This window comes from Haliotis rubra, unplaced genomic scaffold, assembly GCF_003918875.1.
Source record: "Haliotis rubra isolate DU_JTF1 unplaced genomic scaffold, ASM391887v1 Scf1313, whole genome shotgun sequence".
In the NCBI taxonomy this organism is placed as follows: Eukaryota; Metazoa; Mollusca; class Gastropoda; order Lepetellida; family Haliotidae; genus Haliotis; species Haliotis rubra.
In genome coordinates this window covers 125,075-147,558 of record NW_025765241.1, presented here as the reverse complement: position 1 = coordinate 147,558, position 22,484 = coordinate 125,075, and the positions used below count along the sequence as shown (strand labels likewise).

General features: G+C 40.5%; 1 protein-coding gene across 1 annotated transcript in view; it reads left to right on the top strand.

The window, feature by feature from the left end:
* The window catches only part of LOC124267479 (ankyrin repeat and KH domain-containing protein mask-like), a 35,132-nt gene extending 13,602 nt beyond the window's left edge, over positions 1 to 21,530 (top strand). Inside the window, exon 2 of the mRNA XM_046702395.1 lies at positions 20,683 to 21,530. Coding sequence (XP_046558351.1) covers positions 20,683 to 21,530 — 848 coding nt within the window. The remainder of the gene's footprint in view (positions 1 to 20,682) is intronic.
* The last annotated feature ends 954 nt before the right edge of the window (positions 21,531 to 22,484 follow it).

Sequence of the window (22,484 nt, the reverse complement as noted above, 5' to 3'; positions counted from 1 at the left end):
GAGATTGCTGTCTCCGTGCACACTCCACAAGAAATGAACCACTACGGAGACGGGTGACGTTGTTCACCTCACCACAAATCCCAGATACAGCTTTGGAAATGACAAAAGGGTTGAGTTTGATTGGAAAAATCAACAGCCTCGATCACCAGAAATCGTGCCCATGAATCAATGTTTAATGAAGTATTTCCAAATGAGGCATCCAAACCCTCAAGACGTCTTTTCTTTTCGCTGCGAGAAGAACCAGAATATATTAGTGCCATGATGAAAGGAAACGATTCAGCACCCCTGTTCCCCATCCACCATGGATTGTCAACAAGGACGGTGTCAAATAGCACCGGGTATCCAAGATGCTGACACCAGGGATACAGGGGTGGTATACTCCAGAGAATATGGCTTGAATAGCTGCATTTATCTACCAATTTAATGCCAGACTGGTTCGGCCCTTGACAAGAAATTGGAGACATACATTATTCAGAGGTCAACATCACAAGATTGGCCCATGAGCCACCGCCTTCTGGCATAGGACTCAAGGCAATTTAATATTTAAATAATTTGTATATTGAAATGCAAATCGTCCAAGACCCAATTATAAAAATGTGCAAATATAATAACTATGCACAGGGCTTGGCGTGACCATCCGATTGATAGAACCGGGCCAGTTCTACCACCCGTCTAGGTGAAGTAAAGGCCTAAGTGGTGTGTTGGGCAAAAGGAACACGGTTCCAGGCTCCCAGTGCCCTCAACCACCAGACTCCCGTCCTCCACCGACACAGGGGCACAACCCACGGCAAACAGGTTTGTGGACCAAATATGCCCCCGGGTCCACAAGGGGGTTGAAGAGCGCTTAGCGTTACCCAGCACCCACCACGAGGAGGTGGCTCTTCACGGGTGCCAAAATTTCAATGACACACATATGCCGGACATTTCCAGATTTGACGCATCGTTGACAAAAAGATTTTTCTGATGCAAATACCTTCTTTTTTTATTTTGTACCATTTTGGTTATGCTTTTTGTTTTTGTGTACGTTTGTGTGATATTATTGTTCATTTTTTGTTTGTTTATTTTCAGGTGAGAAATGTGGCTTTGGATGTGTTTGTGACACATGAAGCAGGATACGTACAAGTTTAGTCGATCACCTGGTATCAACACTATTAGGGAATATGTTTGTTTTTTCTCTCTTTTGGTGTTGTTTTGTTTTGTTTTTGGTTTCAATACTTTGGCTTTTCTTGTTTTTGTTTCGTTGACTTTATCATTACCGAATGTAAGGAATTAGACTGAAAGAAGGGCAGCGACCAGGGAATATTTTTTTGCGTAATGCGATTGTTCTTTGAGCTGGGACCCATGAAGGTCCGGGTTAGAACTGGTCTTCAGCAATCCATGCTTGTTGTAAGAGGCGACTAACATGATTTGGTGGTCAGACTCATTGACTTGGTTGACACATGTCATCGGTTCCCATTTTGGCTGGATTGTCTGGTCCACACTCGATTATTTATAGACCGCTGCCATATAGCTGAAATATTGTTGAGTGCGGCGTAAAACTAAACTCACTCACACAATCCACCCTACCCCCGCCTTTCAAACTGTCAAGACCTATCATTGCCGGTGCGCATCTTCGAAATGCCTCAGGGCAGTCTGTCTCTCCTTACAAAGCAATGTCTTTTTCACTTTTGCACTTTAAATTTCTCACACATTCAGCTGATGCGTTCTGATCATATTGAAATCCTAAACATAATTGCCCCAATCGCTCATTTCGATGTAAGAAACAAAATTTTATTCAAAATTCGTGAGGAAAATAAGAATTCCAAATTAGTTATTAGAAATTCTAAAATGAAATTTACTAATCAGCACTCGGATTTCGCTTTTGAAATTAACATGGAGTAAATTATCTCAGCGGCAAAGTCAACATCCGACCAACTTTAACATAATACCTAAAAAGCAGAAAACTGGATAACGAAACGGTTGATGCGGACAAGTATTTTAAGATGTTGTGGATTTAAGCTCAATCAAATGGTTTATGCCCTACTGTTTTATGTTCCTATATCGTGACAGCCTTCAGATTAGAGTATTTCTGCTGTAATAAAAAAGGCGACAGTTAATCACATTTGATGGCATTAAATTCATTTGTTTAAATGTGCTCACCTTTCTTTAAAAAGTTACATTCTGGCAAAAGAGAGTATACACATATGTTTGTTGAAGGCTGAAAATGAAACGAACAAGAAATGGTCCTTTCGATGGTGATATTATTGATAGTTGTGTTTTGGACCTGAGGTTTTGATGACTGTTTTCAGCTTAGTAATGTGTAGATATCATTTGTAATTTTTTTAACAAATCTTATTTTCAAGTATGCACTTTTTTCTTTCATTTTAAGTTGACATGTTTTGTATTTAATCTCATCTGAACAGTCTATTTAAGTTCAGAACGCCTGTAATAATTACAGTTAACCATCCGTTCTTGGGGAAAAACCCATAATGAAATATTATAGTATCTTATTTTTATTTATTTAAAACGTATTTGTATGTTATAACATATCTTAAGACTTTCGCTGAAAATGTTTCTCTGGGCATTCTTCCCAAACTGGTCAGTTTGAAAATGTTCTGTTTTTTAAAGCTTCTGTCACAAGTTTGTTTGATACAATTTTCCCAGCAACTCACCGTAGCCTTCAGGAAAAAACAAGGATGAGATTTTTTCTTGTCAAATGTAGGTGAGCTACAGAGCCCAGTGGCTGAACATTTCTTGCCCTTAATTATTCCTCCGTGATATTTATACTGCTTACTTCAACAACAACATCGACTGGTGAGTGTGTCAGCTTGTCAGTCAATGTATGTGTGAGTGAGTCAGTCAGTGAGTCTTGGTAAGTAAGTAAGTAAGTAAGTGAGTGAGTATGGTTTTACACCGGTTTTAGCAATATTCCAGCAATAACACGGCGGGGGACATCATAAATGGGTTTCACATTCTGTCCAGTTTGAGAATAAAACGTAGGTCTTCAGCGTGATGAGCTGACACTTTAACCATTAGGCTACCCCACCACCCCAGGTGTGGTAAGTGGAAGGACTTAAGCGATGCAAATGTTTCATATTTACCACTTAAACCCTGACCTTTTGCAGTACAGGTACGTGTCCATGAAATACAGGCCATAATGAAGTAATTATGAGATACGTCAAATCTTATTTCAGCGTTGGACACACTAAAACTTTCTAACAAGAGCTTAAAAGGAATGTCAGTAACGTGACTGTGGTATGTATCTACAATGACACAGTAATCAGATCCACGTTATTTATAACTCTGTTCTTCTGTGGCACATATCATCTTTAACCGGAGGAATCTTGGAAACGTGATGAATTCTCTATGTTAAGCTAATTCAGTGGTTTTCTTCTTGTATTTGTCAAAGCTATTGGGGCGGACATTGTTATAAAACATTTGGTAACCCATTCAAGACCTTGTATGTCGCTAGGGTAACCACACCAGATGTTCATGGTTTTCAGAAAATTCACGTCACATGTTCGAGACCAAGAGATTCAGCAACACATTTTGGTAAAGGGCGTGCCACACACGCGTAGGACGATCCCATTATTTTGACAGATTATCCGCATTTGCACGTTGGGCACGCGCCAACGGTGCAGCTCTGCGCTCTATACTGTGACAGGTGTCTGTGACACTTCCTCGCAGGACTGCGATTGTGTGTTTTCTACCTGAGGCTACAATAACTGCTTTACTAATAGTATTAATTGATTCAACAATCTACGTCAGAATATCACTGGGGTTTAATACTTATACACTTGCAAACATACAACAATTGATAAAATACATCAACGATGATACACCTTGCCAAAGTTTGGTCTCGCCAATCAATAGTGTTCATTGCAGTGGTAATGCAGGTACCCTTCATGCCCCAGATCTACCGAAAGGGTTCGAATTCCAGTTCGCTCTGAATATGCTTCTGGGTTTGTAAGGACGCTTTTGCTTTCTTTTGATCCAGACGCCATTAAATAGCACCAATGACGTCCCCTAAGAATCGGTTTTAGACTTAATTACTCACTCGCCCATTCAAGGTATATCTCCAACATAGAGGTTATAAACTGGTGTTTGGAGAAGACAAAAGCATTCATTGTCACGTTATAGTAACGTGTAACTTTACACATGTAGGCCTTCAAGCATCATTTACCCTAAATAAAACTGACTGCAGCTGCTCCTCACTTTAAGACGAGACGAGTGGGAAATCTCGCGTGGTTGTCAATGTAACCGTCAGACAGGGATGAGTCCCTTGTGGAGCTCTGATACAGCTGTCCTGAAAGGTGACAGTGTTTGCCATATTAGGCTTGACCTCGTTGACATTAGCAATATCCGTAACAGCTATAAGACGTGTCACAGAGACCCTCCCAGGTGCATCTGGCACTGCACGTCTCGAGTCACCTCGCTTACAACGGAACCCCGTAAATCAGCGTATTCTACAGATTACCCGATATTACAGGTTCTAGTACAACGAAAAAAAATATTTTTAACTAGAGGTGGATTTAAATTTGAATTTGGCTGCCTTGAAGAACAGCTAAATATAGGTATTGCTGAGTGCGGCTTTAAAACAACAAACAAACAATAAAATGAATCTCGCACTGCTTTCAGTCCACGATATGCCTCGGAGAAAACATTGTTTCTGATAATATCAAAACAATTGGAATAAAATACTTTCACAGCCAGAGCATAGCTGAATTGAAACTACGCCTGAAAGTAGAAAGAACTTCCAGTTTCAAATACCCGAAAATCTAAACAAAGATATTCAATATTCTGAAGTGTGTCCTTCGACTACCATGAAGTTTTGAATCAGTTCCAGAGTCAGTTTACATCCTTTGTCAAAAGTGATACTGGCTTTGGTTGTCCCGATACCTTTTCCCGTGAAGATCCGTGTTAGAATAATTGGTCTTCAGCAACACTAACTTTTCGTAAGAGGCGACTTGCAGCATCGGGCAAGCTAACAGGTGTCATCGAATCCTAATTGCGTAGATCGCTGCTCATGCTGTTGATCAATAGATTATCTGGTGCAGACCGCCGCCAGCCAGCTGGAATATTGCTGAGTGCGGCGTTAAAAAACAAACAACAGACAAATAAAACCTATAGTCAGGATGTTGTGTCTGAGTACATGACAAACACAACCATCCGATTTCATGGCATATAAAAAATAGGGATATATCCCAAGGAGTATTCCATCCAAACACACACCATGTAATGCATTCTGCCAACGTACCCTTTCAAAATACTGTTCACATGCTCGTTAAATATGAAGTTAGTGCAAACTGTTAGTAAGAAACGAAGTTTATCATCACGAAATTTTTCTATTGATCTGACAATATTAAGGAGGAGTTTGCTTATGTTTTCTTTTGCCGTCTCATGATACGAAAAGCACCGGTAGAGCCGTACATAAAACAGTTTAGCGATACATCAATCCAATAAACTGCTGTTTTGTCCAGCCTTCAACGATCAAATCTTTGATAGGCTTTTGAATTCAGAAGGCCATGCAAACATGGAATGAAACTGTTTTTTCTGGAACTTCTGGAAAGGTTATCAGTAACATGTTTTGTACCACGGCCTTTAATTCTCTCATTTGCAAAAACGTTTACAGTTGTAGATAGAATGACGTTATTCTAAAATGGCACACACTGAAGGCGCATCTTGTTTTCAAGCATCTGATGTGTTCTTATGCTCAAGTCTTTCTTGGGATTCGAACCCGAACCCGAACACCGACATTAGTGCGAGTCATTCATTCATTCACCTGATAACTAAATACAAAGGTCAATTTAATTCGATTTGACTATTTTGCACAATATGATTTTAAGTATTTCAGAACAACAACCAGTTCATTTTTCTTTTTTCAGATGACACACTTCCACAGAGGAGTATCCTCGTGAATTTTGATATTTCAAACTTAAATCTTTACATGACGATACAGTTTGAAAATTGTACAAGTATGTATATATACTTAGATGGCCAGTAATACGCATCCTCTTTTACACAGATGCTATATCATCATTGCCATATACTTCAGGACCGGCCATGATTAAATCAGTTCTCGTTAAGCAACATTTAGATTGTGCACTTTTGGCTAATATATATATTAGATGTTGCAAAGCTGTGAAGTAACCAGAAAATCGAGTAGTGTCAATAGTATACGAACAAAACATTCAACTTGGGACATTACATGATAATACATCGCATTTTGAAATGGACGAAATCAGGAAAACAGGTAGATTTCTTAGCTTTTATCTGACGTGCGATCTATTGTTTTGTCACAAGCATCCCCATGTAAATTATTACACATTTTTTTCAATAGCTGTAAGGCAACAGAACCAGTGGAAGTCAAGTACATTTCAACAGGAGGTCACCCAAGTGACATACAAGTAAGCCTGAAAGAGTGCTGATTTTTAACAAGAAATTGTACAAATAAAACAGCTTGGATCCTGCTGAGGGCGGCCTTTAACTACAAACAAAGATAACGTAATATATCGCATTGGAAGAGTTTGGCATAGTTTGCAATTGTATGTTCATATACTTGAGTTTTTAAAACCACTAGGTGTAACAAGGATTAAGATTTTATCCCAACGGCCATAGAGAGTAGAGTTGCACGCTGAGGCGTATTGTGATCCAAAGATCATTGTCTAGAATCCAATTGTCGCGCTTATATCATTAATGATATTTTCGGCTCAATAACAGTTTAACACACATCAAAGACTCAAGACGCTGTGACGTAACTGATGAGTTATGTCTGTGTCGTATAACTCGTAAATCTCTGGATCTGTCCACAGATCATGGGTTCGAATTCATGTTATCGTCCTGGGCCTAGATTTTCGAAGCTCTCTGAGCGCTAAGATAGTCGTAAGTGCCATACATTAACATTAACTTACGACTATCTTAGCGCTACTAGAGCTTCGAAAATCTAGGCCCTGACGATTATAATTGAAGAGATTCTTTAGAGGCATTTAGAAGTTGGTGAATATATACCATTAAAAAAAAGTAGGGGATATTCCGTTTTGCGAGCATACCACTAGCCAATGCCAATGCAGATCCATACAGATGAAACATTTCCAAAGGAATGGAATAAATTGTCACATTTTCCCTAAATTTCTCTTCATCATCTGTTTCTCCTTGGCTTCATCATTTGCATTTTATCAATTTTGTAAATCCATTATCCCCTACTTTTTTCAATGATATATAAGACGAGTATATGGATGTCAACTTCTTCTTTATTGTAGCCCAGAAACGTCGTGTTATACAATAAAGAAGAAATTGCCATCCACGTTCTAGTCTTATATATTCACCAACCACTGTAGTAAACGTCAAGACTTCATCAGACTTTTCTCCTACACTTAGCTGACATGCAATGACATAAACCCAATATCAAGGGGTCGTAGAACTCACTCACCCAGATGCTTCCAACACAGCTCTGTATTATTGACTCAACCATACCACTTACACGTACAATTTACTTAAAAGCAACTGGAAACAATGAAAGATGACAGGGCTTGTATAACTTAATTCCAATGAGTGAATTATGTGACAGACTACTTGGAGGTAATTGTAGCGTGTAAATCATGTGTTTGCAGGAAACGTGGTTACACATGTTACCTTCCCCGAAATTAAATGGCGGTAACTTCATAGGGATCCACTGTAGCGTTCTAATACAACATCCATCTTTCTGACAGGTGCCGGAGTTTCAAACAGAAGTTGCCCTTTAGTTATGATGTCCATACCATATCAGTGATGTAGCTAAAAGAAAGGGTTGAGGATAAACATAGCCAAGATTACCATGCCATAGTTTGGTTTATTTGAAGATGGTATAGATTTGGAAAATGACGTCATTTCATGAAAAATCACGAATGTACGAATTTCATTTTTCTTGCAGTGACAGTATGATGTACACAGAATTGAAGAATTATGTCCAAATAAGTAAAAATACTGACTTTCCATCAGTAAATTGTCTAACCTCCCCACACAGAAACAACTGATTCGAGACACCTCCTCAATCCTTGGATCAGTCTCCAGATTTGACTCTGGGGAATTCCATTCCTCATGCAAAGCAGCAATGAATAGGTGGGTTTCGCTGTTAAACACGACGGCCTAAAATATCCCCCGGATGCTGAATGGGATTGAGATCTGAACTCATGGCTGGCCATGGGATGATCTCAACAGCATTCTGCGACAAAAACATGGTGACAGCACGTCATCTGCGGGGCCTGGCATTGAGGCTTATATAATATTAATGACGTGCATGAGTTCAATGAACGGCGCCTAACGTTATATAATGACGTAATACTAATGTTGTGACATGACGTTACCAGTGTGTGTTAGTTGGGTATTATTGCATTAATGACCAGTCCCATGAACGGCCCCTAACAAGTCTCAATAATGCCTATTGTTGTCTGCGAAGATCACTGAATATTCAATCTAAATTGAAAGTGAAGAGAAGTGGCGATGGTCTGTAAATAATCGAGTCTGGACCAGACAATCCAGTGATCAACAGCATGAGCATCGATCTACGCAATTGGGATACGATGACATGTGTCAACAAAGTCAGCTACAAAACCACCCGATCATGTTAGTGGGCTCATACGGCAAGCATTGATTCACTTAACAGAACGTACTTGAACCGTATTTACTTAAATTTCAAATGTTGTTTGCGACTGATAGGAATTTAAGTGGAACTGCCTTTCAACCCTTATCACTATCACGTGTTTATCTTGCCCATTATTTACAGAGCGTCTCCATGTAACTACAAATGTTGACTGCAGTTTTAAACAGTTGACAAAGCACTTTACAGACACAGAGTGAGTGCGTATGGCTCTACGCCGCTTATAGCTATTTTCCAGCAAAATCACGGTGAGGGATACCAGAAATATGCTTCTACCATTATATCCATTTGGGGAATTGACCCGGACCTTCGGTAGACGAACGAATCTACACCGCTCACCTACAGACAAGGGTTTTGTTTGGTTTTGATTTGAACGTTGCTCATGACAAGAATAATATTTTCTCTGGTCCAATATTTACATTGAGATTGGTAATCCACGGAAGTGATAGCTCAGTGGTATATGCAGCTGGGATTATCATTCACATGCCGACCATAAAACCTTCATATTTTCTGATCAATTATTTATAAAGGTCTTGGATATGATTCGGATAATACTGAATGTATTTTTCCAATTTAAATTTTACAGAACAAAACATTTTAATGATCCCTCCGTGTAAATAGGATCGGATACACGTGGTCAATTAGACTAAGGACAAAGGTCAAACAGTAATGATTATTTGCTATGGGGAACAAATTCACAAAATGTTTATTATTATTATAAACGTTTACATTATTATGCTCTACATAAATAAGTCGTCGAAGCCAGGACATAATCCGTCTGCAGTATTTCTCAGATTCTATTGAGTGTAAATTACCAAAAAAGGATGGCAATTATATGAACAGACCATTGATAGAATGTGACCATGTGTTGAAGGACACATGGCCTGCCTGATGGAGACGACAACACAAGCTGTGTATTAAATCTCAAAATAGTCCTTGACGACATAGCATGCTTGAATATTTAAAGAGAAATTTATAAATGAACACATCTACGTCAATTTACTCATCAAAAGAGGGAAAGGAATGTGAATTTTCTTACAATGCGTTGTATGTTCCAAACAAGACACTTACAGGGCAACTCATCTACTGATTAATACGTATAAACCCTACATGAATAGGTTGCAAATTTCCATACATATTGGATGCAGCTGTCAGGAAAACAATTAGTCCTCCAATACTGATAAACTTTATAGTAGGTTTTTGTTGTCAAATTTCAAAACTTGTAAGTGAAAAAAAATCGAATTTAGGTTGGTTTGACTTTCAGTGTTCACCGTGATCATAAAAATTCCATTTCATTATTATTAACGTACGACGCAGACATGGATATTATTCCCTAATTCAAAACATGCTTGAAGAGAGCCACTACAATTTTTAAACAGTGGTTTCATTGTTTGCTTACCTCTAATGTCTCATCGTGGCCATGGGTACATCCATGTTCATGATGTTGGTCAATGGATTGCCTGGTCCAGACTCGATTATTTACAGACCTCCACCAATTAGCTGGAATATTGCTGAGTGCGGCGTAAAACTAAACTCACTCACTCACTGAGTTGTACGAAATGTAAACTTTAGCTCACGGGACAAACGATCGGGTGGCCCTTGGGCATAGGGAGCGGTCTCACCTAGGGTAACTTAGTTGTCAGAGGTACTGGTAGCTCAGAGATCTAAGGTGCAGGTCGCTCTTTGGTTTAATGTGCGATTAGCTCAGTGGTCTAACATATCAGTACCAGTTGTCTAAGGTGCGGATTGGTTTCTGGTAGAAGTTGCTGTATTTGTGAATACACGGATAGTTACATTTCTAAGGTGCGGATTGGTTTCGGTATAGTTACTGTATCTGTGAATAGGTGCGGATTGGTTTCTGGTAGAAGTTGCTGTATTTGTCAATATACGGGTAGTTACATGATCTAAGGTGCGGATTGGTTTCTGGTAGAAGTTGCAGTATTTGTCAATACACGGATAGTTACATGATCTAAGGTGCGGATTGGTTTCTGGTAGAAGTTGCTGTATTTGTCAATATACGGGTAGTTACACGACCTAAGGTGCGGATTGGTTTCTGGTAGAAGTTGCTGTATTTGTCAATATACGGGTAGTTACATGATCTAAGGTGCGGATTGGTTTCTGGTAGAAGTTGCTGTATTTGTCAATATACGGGTAGTTACATGATCTAAGGTGCGGATTGGTTTCTGGTAGAAGTTGCTGTATTTGTCAATATACGGGTAGTTACATGATCTAAGGTGCGGATTGGTTTCTGGTAGAAGTTGCTGTATTTGTCAATATACGGGTAGTTACATGATCTAAGGTGCGGATTGGTTTCTGGTAGAAGTTGCTGTATTTGTCAATATACGGGTAGTTACACGATCTAAGGTGCGGATTGGTTTCTGGTAGAAGTTGCTGTATTTGTCAATATACGGGTAGTTACATGATCTAAGGTGCGGATTGGTTTCTGGTAGAAGTTGCTGTATTTGTCAATATACGGGTAGTTACGTGATCTAAGGTGCAGGTTGTTTTCTGGTAGAAGTTGCTGTATTTGTCAATGTACGGGTAGATAAATAATATATTAAGCACTGTTGACTGAAGCACGGGCAACACAGATATCTAGTGTGTGGGTAAGTGAGTGATCTAACCTGGGGGTAGATTAGTGGCCAAACGTGCCTCTAGCTCAGTCATTTAAGGATGACGTTTGGGTGTAGTATTTGTGATTTAACAGTGCACTCAGAAATATTCGGGCTACATGATGGCGGTACGTAAATCAATGAGTCTGGTCCATCATGAGCATCCATCAACGCAGTTTGGATACGATAACGTGTATCAACCAAGATAGCGAGCCTTTCGCCCAATTCTCTCTGACAACGATTAAGACCAAGGAATACCAAGGGACGGACTGCTGTTTCATTCATCACTAATAATACTAAGACGCAGGAAACCCATGGCAAAACATCGATACCAATATATCTGAAATGTTATACATGCAAAAAACCCAGCACGTTTTCTCTTGTAAAAGTCAGACATGGCTGAAAGATTTATGTCATTATGTTTATGGCTCGTTATGCAGTCCACCAATCAGGTGCAATGTGACGTGAAGTCCCTTCGCTGATAGGAACACGTGACTGGCACTCTCTGCATATTCATGACAATCATTGCAGTCTTCTCTGTTCTTTTGTTTGCCATATACCTCGTTGTAGTCTCAAGACAGGTACCTTGTTCTGACTGTCTACCCGGTGGTAGCTTCCAGAGATAGGTGTTCAACTCTTGTGTTCACAGTGTATCGGGTGGTGGTCTGCATACATACCCTTCTGTTCACTATCTACCTGGTGATCGCCTCCAGAAATTGGTGAAAATATTCTTTGACCCTGACCGTGATCCTTGAACCTCGCTGTAGTCGTTCAACATTTCACAGCCGGTGATCACGATAGCTTTTGAACATGGCACCGAAGTATGTGAGTCACTATGTGAAACTACTCCTGAAATTAACGGTTTTGCTGATGTTTGTGTTTTCAACATCAAGCACGAAGCAGTGTACTCCTAAGACGACTGAGGGGGACGGTTATGTTATCAGGAACGTTGGCATCAAACTGTGTCAGCTGAAATGTGTTGAACATGGTCAGTGTTTGAGTATTGAATACGATATTGAGACTTTAACCTGCCGTTTATCAAGAGCTGAATCAAGGAAGATCAAGAAGAAGGAAGGACGTGTCATTCTTGCAACGGATCATTCACATGTAAGTAAAAGTGTCCCAAAGCCTGTTCATAACGATAAGAATCTCTACTGAATTCCGACTCATCATCAGAAGTCAGTCAGTTTCAAATTTTGTTCTCCAGGCCTACCGAAGACAACTTTCCCACTGTGCAGAAAAACGCAAATAAAGTCCACATTAATCGTGGAAATAACAACATAAATATATTACCTCGCTACTGAAACAGTAGAAACGGCAACAAGAGACTATGCAACATTTTTTATATCAGCGAACTTTGACCTCTACTGCGCGTGCGCGTTACGATTTGACCTCGAAAACTATTTCCGAGCAACCGTTAATCGCCTCGCCTTGAAAAAGTATAATTTGAATATGTCAAAATAATTGCTGTCAATCATTTCATACGAATGGAAAGTTAATTAAACCAGTGTGCAAACAAGTATGATGATGATAAATGCCAAATAACACAATACCAATTCTTTAATAATCGAATGTAACTTTTCTCCAAGCTGGAAAATGTCAACATGCGGCCGAGACTTACTCTTCCATGTACGCATGCGCAAAATCGAAGTTGCAGGCTCTTCGTTTTTGATCCCGATACAAAAGCCTAGTGGTTAAAGCATACGCTCGTCACAGTGAAGACTTGGGGTCGATTCACCACATGGGTACAATGTGTGAAGCCCATTTCTAGTGTCCCCCTCGATGATATTGCTGGAATATTGCTAACAGCGGCGCAAAACAACATTCAATCACTCACTTCTTCACGATGAAAAGAGAAATATGAGCAAGAAGTCTAACTCACGGTTTCTAGTTTACATATGCTGTCCCCCAAATAGTCATGTTAGTGGTCACTGGAGTAAAATAAGATATCGATGTGTGTATGTTATCGTAAAACAATTTCATTTATGTCTAAATTTATTGCAAATATTGGTGATTGAACTAGAACATAAATACAAAAACGATAAATACAAAAAATATGATATTGATACATGAGGTATAGAGGACAACATAACATAATTTTTCTTTCTCCGTTTTCAAGGTCCCGACTGGTTCCTGTACATCCAGTATGTGCAATTTCGGTCAACGGTGTTTGAAGACTCGATCTGGAAAAACTGTCTGTGTACAAGGTAATGGCCGGTATATTTCATATTTTCTCCCATATACTCCCTAGACGGGATTGGGCAGCTCTTGATACATTATTTATTTATTAAACATACGAGGGAGGTGATCCCGTGTAATATCTTTTTGATATTTGCAGTGTGCAATTTAGTGATTCTTGACGTTGATTGGTCGATTGTATATTTGTACATTTTCATTGGAAATTTTCAGCCGGAACTACTTTAACACCACTACGTTCTCACATAATCTTTCATCGATTCATGGACACAACACACAAACAACCCCAAAACATACAGGATTTCGATTTTGATGCTAAGTTAATGCTAAGTTAATGCTTTATTTCATACTTCATTAACAATATGGCGTCGATTACTTAACAACATGTTTTGTAACAAAAAATTGTCTAAATTTGATAAAATCGTCTGCGTTTATTTGTAAATAAACATGGGTACCCAGTTAACTACAATCAAAGTCAATAACCTGGTCAAGGTAATACGCTGATATTACTGGACGTGTAACGAAAATAGTACAACCACTAAATTCCTTTCACGTGTATGTGGTAAACACTGAATGGTAAAATGGACGTCGCAAGGTAAAGAGTTGCCGGAAACGATATCGAGCGAGTCAGCATATCGCCAAAGTCCCTACTTGCCAGCGGGTGTCATAAATGACTTACTGCAAGTTTTTTTTTGACCCACCAATCAACATGTTTTTGACATTGACAACGTTTTGGCTGTCAACAAAAACTGTTGTCCACTCTGACTAAATTTAGAGTTATCGTTCCTGACAAGGACACTGACGCGAGCCAAAACTAGGTCACAGTCCGTTTCAGCAAAATGTTGACAAACGTTCATAATTGTGTACTGTCATCTTGAAAAAATATAAAAGGTCAACCATTCCTTCGTTTTATCGTTCCCTTGCAGATTTTCACTGTATTATAAGTTAACGTTTAAAACATTGACAGGTGTTTGCTGTTTTGTATCCAACAACCGTCACCCACCTTCTGACACGAGTAGATCTAGTCTAGATTTACAGATTTGCGATCTACGACTAAATATTGAATATGTGATCGTAAATTGATGTACAAAAGGAAGTACACACCTGATGCCTTGGTAAAATGTTTTCCTAAAAACAGAGTGATATTTAGAAAACTGTTTTGATTGTGACTCACAAGTTGCGATAACAACATACTAGTAGATATCGTACCCAATTGGAACATTGCTAGCTAAATATTTACTCAAAACCAGGTGTGTACTTTCTATACTAAACCTAATCTTTACAAGAGGGTGTGGTTATTAAAATCGCCATTAAACGAATTAGGAAACTGTTGAATTTGGTTTCATTCGCGCATTAATACAGATCAGCTGATTTAGTTGTAAACGCTAGACTAACGCTTCATCACTGACTATAACATAATTTTGATAGTAACAAATATACCCATTAAAATTGAAAAGGAGCACCAGTGAGTTTGGAGTTTGAGTTTAAAGGTTTGCTTCAATTGGGGTTTTAGCATTGCTGGGAGGGCTAGGCATTAAGGAAAATAATGCGGTTCAGGGACTGTGAGACCGATTATTGTAAACACTTACACAGGAAGACACGGCTTTGAGTTAATAAATTCTGGTTTTTCGGTTTAATTACAGAATGGGTAATAGATAGAATAACATACGAGGTACGAGTGATTACAGGAAATATTTCATTCGTGAAATTAATGTTCAAGTCCGCTGACGCTTGGGACATTGAACATTAATTTCACTCAGGACAAATTTCCCGTAATCACTCATACCTTGTGGATTATTCTCTAAGTATATATTTGTAGTGACATTCTTTCTCACCATTTAAGATTTCCTGCTATGCTACAATTTAGTGCTCGATGTTCACCTGCATCTGAGACAGACATTAGCTTTAAGATTGAGCTTTTCAGCTGTAATTTCTAAAAAAAGGATAACTTCAAGGTCACCAACGGGAGTTAACCTCATACCTCAGGCAAACTAACTGCGCCGGGTTACAACTTCAACCTAACATCCGAGACCAATGCTAACAGCAGGGGGTTATAAGACACCTAACCTCGGAGACCAACCCTAACTGCAGTGGGTACAAGTCCACCTAACATCCGAGACAAACGGTAACTTCAGGGGGTACAAGTCCACCTAACATCCGAGACCAAAGCTAACTGCAGGGGTACAAGTCCACCTAACATCCGAGACTAACGCTAACTGCAGGGGGTGCAAGTCCACCTAACATCCGAGATCAACGCTAACTGCAGGGGGTACAAGTCCACCTAACACCAGAGACCAACGCTAACTGCAGGGGGTACAAGTCCACCTAACATCCGAGACCAAAGCTAACTGCAGGGGGTACAAGTCCACCTAACATCCGAGACCAACGCTAACTGCAGGGGGTACAAGTCCACCTAACATCCGAGATCAACGCTAACTGCAGGGGGTACAAGTCCACCTAACATCCGAGATCAACGCTAACTGCAGGGGGTACAAGTCCACCTAACATCCGAGATCAACGCTAACTGCAGGGGGTGCAAGTCCACCTAACACCAGAGACCAACGCTAACTGCAGGGGGTACAAGTCCACCTTACACCAGAGACCAACGCTTACTGCAGGGGTTTACAAGTCCACCTAACATCCGAGACCAACGCTAACTGCAGGGGGTACAAGTCCACCTATCTTAGGAGACCAACGCTATCTGCAGGGGGTACAAGTCCACCTAACACTAGAGGCCAACTCAAGTGCTGCTTGTTCTCCTTATACCTGAAAGAAACGCCAGTAATGTGGAGTTGCAAGTCCTTACATCCCATTGAATAAATCTGAAATGGTGGTTATAAAGTACTTATTTCTCTGGCCACTCAAAATGTTCGTAACATTGCTGACTTCAATCTGTTTAAACAACCTTAGAGTAAGCCGTAGATCTAAATCTATATTATCAGGAGAAATTCGTAACTGATATATAGCGTTGTGGCAAAAACAGTATATGCTGGTGTGTTTTGTTTACCTGAGTGTGATATTTGATTAGGTTCTGAGCTAGACATAGGAGAAAGTGCTTATCAATAGATTGGTATAGTTCGTTTGGCTCAAAATTGGACCGACCGATTGCACTCTAACTCGAAAACTGATAAACATATAATGCTATACGAAACACTGATCATAATCAAAACATCAGACCAACTCTGTGATTTTTGTGCAGAATTTATGTCCGAAAAATACAAAAAGTATATTCACAAAATATCATTTCAATTTTGATACAGTCCACTATTTGTTACGAGGGAGGAGTGCAAAGAGAGGAACAGCCTTGTGTACGTGAAGCACGCGCACAAGTGCCGACAAAGTCATTGATTCATTTACCTGTGCTTTGCCGTCTCAATCCTTTCTTGCACACCTGGCTGTTCCTGTCTTTGCACTCCTCCCTCGTAGCAAATAGTGAACTGTCTGTATTCTTTGCGGGCCATTGGAGGAGAGTCTCTGCGTTATTCTGAATGAAGGCTGTCACTGCTCGAGAACGGTGCGACTGAGCGTTGTCATTCAAAAATGCAGGTCTTGTAGCAAGAGGATGATTATACAGCACTTCCTCAATATTCAAATTCCCACGTATTGTCCTGTATTTTCACAAAGTCAAGTTTACAGTCCTGACCATGACGGAACTTCCACATGAGGCAACATTTGGTTGAATGTGTTTCTGCAAATGCTGTATCCAAACTCTTGTACGTTCATCATTTACGCGAAGAAGGAATCGGATTTTGATCAGACTATTTGTTTTCTTTTGCACGTCCTCAGATTCCAGCTTCGAAGAAACCAAGCCAAAAGTGCTCGTTGGTGGTGATTGCTCAGCAGAGGACGTTTGGTGACCTTTTAGAGTGTGCTCGCCTCTCCTGTATTCTCCTAAAGACCCTCAGGTGTCCAGAATGTTACTAAACGTCAGTAAGAAAGGGTCAAATGATACATAGCACATGTAAAGAAAAGTTTCTCAGAACTAATAGAACCAAAAAATTATCATAATGTGTAACCGTGACACATCATGCCATAGAGACAAAACGTACAAACAGCATTGGCAAACATCAGTTTTATAGACCAACCCCACAAAAAGAAAATGACAAACATAAAGCATACGGTCATTCAATATCTTGTGTACCCTCTTCGCGCGTCGAAGATACAGGTGCGCCTCGTTCTCAGCTGCAGGCTCCTTAACAAGTTCATACAGAAAGCTTGCGGAATTGCATTCCATTCCTCTACTAGAGGTCTGCAGAGTCCTGGGAGATCCATTGGTGCAAAGTGACGTGTGTACACACGTCGACCGAGTTCATCCCAGGCATGCTCAATTGGTTTGAGGTCTGGCGAGCTTGCTGGCCACTCCAACCGCTCTACACACTGGTGCCTAAGGAATCCCGTTACCATCCTGGCCCTATGAGGCCTAGCTTTGTCGTCTTGCAGTAAAGACGGTCGACCATAAAGACCATGCATAGCTTGCAGGAAGGGTACTGCCACAAGAGCCAGAATATCGTTCCGATAACGCTGACCGGTAAGATTACCGCCAACCACTTGCAGTTGAGTACGTCCAGTAGCAATTTTCCTTCCCAAACCATGACCGACCCCCTGCCAAATCGATTATGCGTGCCACAGGTGCATCTGTGATTCGCTCTCCATTGCGACGATAAATCCTCTGCCAACCAAGGAAGGACACTTTGCCAATGTGTATAACGTGAAAGAGGATTAAGCGGACAAATCATTGTGATGTCTTTCAGGTTGAATCTATCTTGTCAATCAACCCTGGTCTATGCTCATTTTGGAACTGCTTCAACTAAACTAGGCGGCAAAAGAAAGTATAGGTACAGTTTGATGATCTGTAAAGAGACACAAAAGATGTTGGGTTCAAGCATAACATAATGAATTGTTACAGATGTCTAATCTGTGACATTTTGAACGAGGTACTCACAACACGTGACTTGTGAGCAGTAGTTGAACATTGGTGGGTTCGGAAATGTTGTTTACCTGCGATATGTGAACAGTCAATCATGATTGTCACGTTCGCTACAAGTTCATGTAAGAAACAATTACAGTCTCAGTAACGCGTATGACCCCCACGTGTCTCAATGCATGCCGTAACTCGTCGTCTCATCTATGACGTCAGACGTCTGATGACGTTTGGTGGAATCCTTTGCCACTCCTCCATCAGGGCCTCCTGTGGGGTTGTAACTGGTGGTCTTCCTGTTCTCGGCCTGCCCTCAGTACTTCCTCTCTGCCGGTAACGCTGCAGAAGCCTGAATATCGTCAGTAGCGTACACTCGAACCTTCTGGCAATCTGGACCGGTGTTGCCCCCCCATTTCGCCCATACCGACGGCTCGCTCTCTTTCCTCAAGTGTCAATCTCGGCATGTCTCTTTTGTGCTTTTATCAGCTGTGTTACCATGCTGTGCGTTGATCACATTTAAACACCACCTAGGCACGTGCATTTCGTTCTGCAGGCTTAAAACCTGTTTTACCAATTTCTCGCGCCAACCTGGCATCGTGAATTGTGTTGCATTTCGGCTATGTTATTTTCCCCTTTCTGTGCTTAGGCAATAACTGTCAGAATACCTACTGTTCTCTTTGAATCATATTTTTTCAGGAAACCAACATTTGCCAACCTATACTTTCTTTTGCCGCTTAGTTTAGTTGTGTATCTGAATGGTGTATTGAGTATGCATGCTCTACTAAATATTGAGTTATGTATTTCAAAACGTTGTCAGTAATACTAAATGTTCTCTGACAATGTGTTTCACATGAGCCAAATTGATGTTTTATCTCTGATAACATATCAGCCACATATGTACACATAAACATTAATCAAACACGAAAACACCACATGTTACATGTTGCTTTGAAAATCTGCGTCTTAAAACATTTGCTGAAACCTATTTTCCTCTAGTGGTTTTAATTGTATATTTATGAACCGCCACTGACGATCAACCTGGTGTAGCAAACCCTAACTCGGACAACATCTGCCAATCTCACTCATACTGGCACAATCACTTGTAGAGGGGCGGGGTGGTAGCCTAGTGGTGTGTGCCTTTATAACGCCGAAAACCAGGTTTCCATGTGTGAAGCCCATTTCTGGTGTCCCCAAGGTGATGATATTGCTGGAATATTGCTAAAAGCGACATAAAGCCGCACTCATTTGTATAGAATTCCCAGCATCAGAATCGTCGTCAATTCTCTCTTGGGGTGCCTGCGTCAATTCCTGCAGATTGTAAACAGGAGGATCTCTAGCTCCAACTTTGCATCCACGACTGTCACAAAGGTTGCGGATGGGGTTCACAATACGGCCCCTTGCGCGCCATGATAATGATTCGTTTTACTGCAAATGGGCTCCTAAAACGGTGAGGTTTAGTTTTTGTCATCGATGAATATGGGACGACTGACAAGCGGATTGTTGTTAAAATGTGGCACGACAACGGTATCAAGTACACCCTTTTGATAACGTTGACTATTGATCGTCCCAGGTACTGAAAAGAAATCTAACCTGCAGTCATACCCAACTCAACCCCACCAAAGGTTTCAGCTACATTGATCATCTCATGGAGATATACCTTGCAACAACCAATAAGTTACCCCATCGGTCACTTGTAGACATTTTTATAATCACACTTTTTACTAAAGTGTTCAATAAGTTCTTGAATTCAGGTGAAGCTTGATTAATGCTCATGTGCGTGCATACAGCACACACATATACAAGATAACTTGATAAAGGCGTAAGCCCTTTGACGTCGTTAAACACAATAGATAAATTGCCGCGATACTCTAATGTTTCATCAGATGCAAACGGCTTTCAGACATCTTAAATCTCATGTAATAACAGAACATCAGAGTGGACAGATTGTATCTAAACACCACAGTGACATCCATTATTCGCGGTTCTAACACAATAGGAGGGATATTCATCAGAAAGAACAATAGACATTGCATTGGAACCTCTGATTGCCAATTAATGTGTTTATAGTTGTATTTTAAATAATAGGCTCAAATTCCGAAAGTGAAGCGGTGTTGTTTTGATGTGCCACAAGGGCTTCTTGTCAGAAACGTTTACTGATTCGACAACAAAAGCACTATTGCCGTTTTTCAGCTTCAAGGCTCAATTCAAAAGAGATTAATGCACCCAAATTGCTTCCTGGCACATTATGCACAGGCGGTAATACAGTATATATTCTGTTAGCACCATTTATAGCAGTAAATATTTAACAAATTACCAGCATTCTATAATTATCACATCCACAGATAAAAAGCAGAACGACCCTGAGGAATCTCCACAACATAAAGTTGACAAGCAGGAAACATTCGTCAACAGCCCACTTCACGAGGCCTGCAGGAAGGGGGACCTGAACCGAGTGATGGACATCCTGGACCAGCGTTTGGTCGACATCAACAGCAGAGACGAGCAGCACGGAAGGACACCACTCATGGTTGCGGCAAAGGAAGGACATTGCACAATGTTTCAAGTTCTTATCTTTAAAGGAGCTAAAATGTCAGAAGTTGATAATGATTGTAAGAACGCCCTGCACTGGGCATGCAAGGGTGGACATGTGGGTATGGTGGATTGTGTACTCCTAAAATACAGAATTAACATCAATGCTTGGAGTATGCAGCCCTTGTTACAGGCTGCACAGAGGGGATACAGAGACGTTGTGGAGTTTCTCGTGTGTACGGGAAGCAATGTGTCCCAGGGTGATGACGTCGGCAACAACGTCCTGCACTTTGCCTGCCGTGGTCGACAGTTGGAATTAGTGAAGTATCTAGTTTCACAAGGCAGTGTTGATATTAACAGTAGTAATAAACACGGAAATACCCCTTTGATGGAGGCTGCATCACGCGGACACAAAGACGTTTTTGAGTTCCTCGTGAAAATGGGAGCTAATGTGTCACACGTGGATGATTATGGACGCAACATCCTTCATCTGGCCTCTATATATGGACGTATGGAGATGGTGAAGCACATCCTGTCCCAGAACCTGGTCGACATTAACGCCAGGGACAAGGGTGGGACAACGGCAGCCATGAAAGCAAAGCGTAGAGGAAACCTTAAAGTCTACAGTCTTCTTGTTTCGCAGGGTTGTCCAGTGAAATAAGTGTAGCTTGTGGGTTGATGTCACGCACCATGGTATGTTGGCGGTTATCAGTAGTAGAATGTGACGTATCGGACACATCTACGGTGCTGTTTATGACAAGCAGGTAACAGACATTGGTGATTATTGTCAAGAACAACTCCAAAAGCTTTCAATTTCTTTCAACTAAACGTGAAAGGCAGTCTGGTACTACGTAGGCTATTTTTGCCAGTTACGTTAACTTTCCTTTCTCCATGGAATCAGCTTAGGCCAAACAGCAACTGAGGCTGATACTACAGAGAGATGTACTGTTTTTTTGCTTAGCAGGCAAGAAGTTCAATTCAATTTCTATCAGTCCGACGTGACCATCATTTTAAAAATACACTCTCCCAAAAACAGAAACGCAAAGGTGATATTGATGTTTTGAATTTCAAATATTGTTTTAATTTATGTATTGTTATAATTTCGCCATTACACTCTGTGTGTGTGTGTGTGTGTGTGTGTGTGTGTGTGTGTCAGTGTGTAACGAAAGCACAACGCAAAAATGCATGCAACTTAATGCACATCTACCTTCTTAAGTCTCAACTTGCATGAAAGTGTTATGGAGAAAAAGTGACTCGAAATATGCACGTGCAGTTTTGAGGAAACCTGTGCAGGGACATTGCCTATATAAGGCATTTTTGCTCTGAAACTATCATTGGCATATTTAAGTTAAATGAAAGAATATCGTCATAGCTTTAAATCGAAACATTGCCATTGAACGTCTGGGGTCTTGGGGTCTCAATCTAACATTTCACATCACCAAACGTTCACCTTCAGCCGTTTATAAGATCGATATCAACAAACCAGTTCTATGCAAGCTGGTCCTCCAAGCGGCAGGTCTCGGATTATCACTGTAGCGCATGATAGGTACATCCTGGTATTTCATTTGCGTAATCGGTCCAGTTGTGCAAAAACGTTCTATTCTGGAATATATAA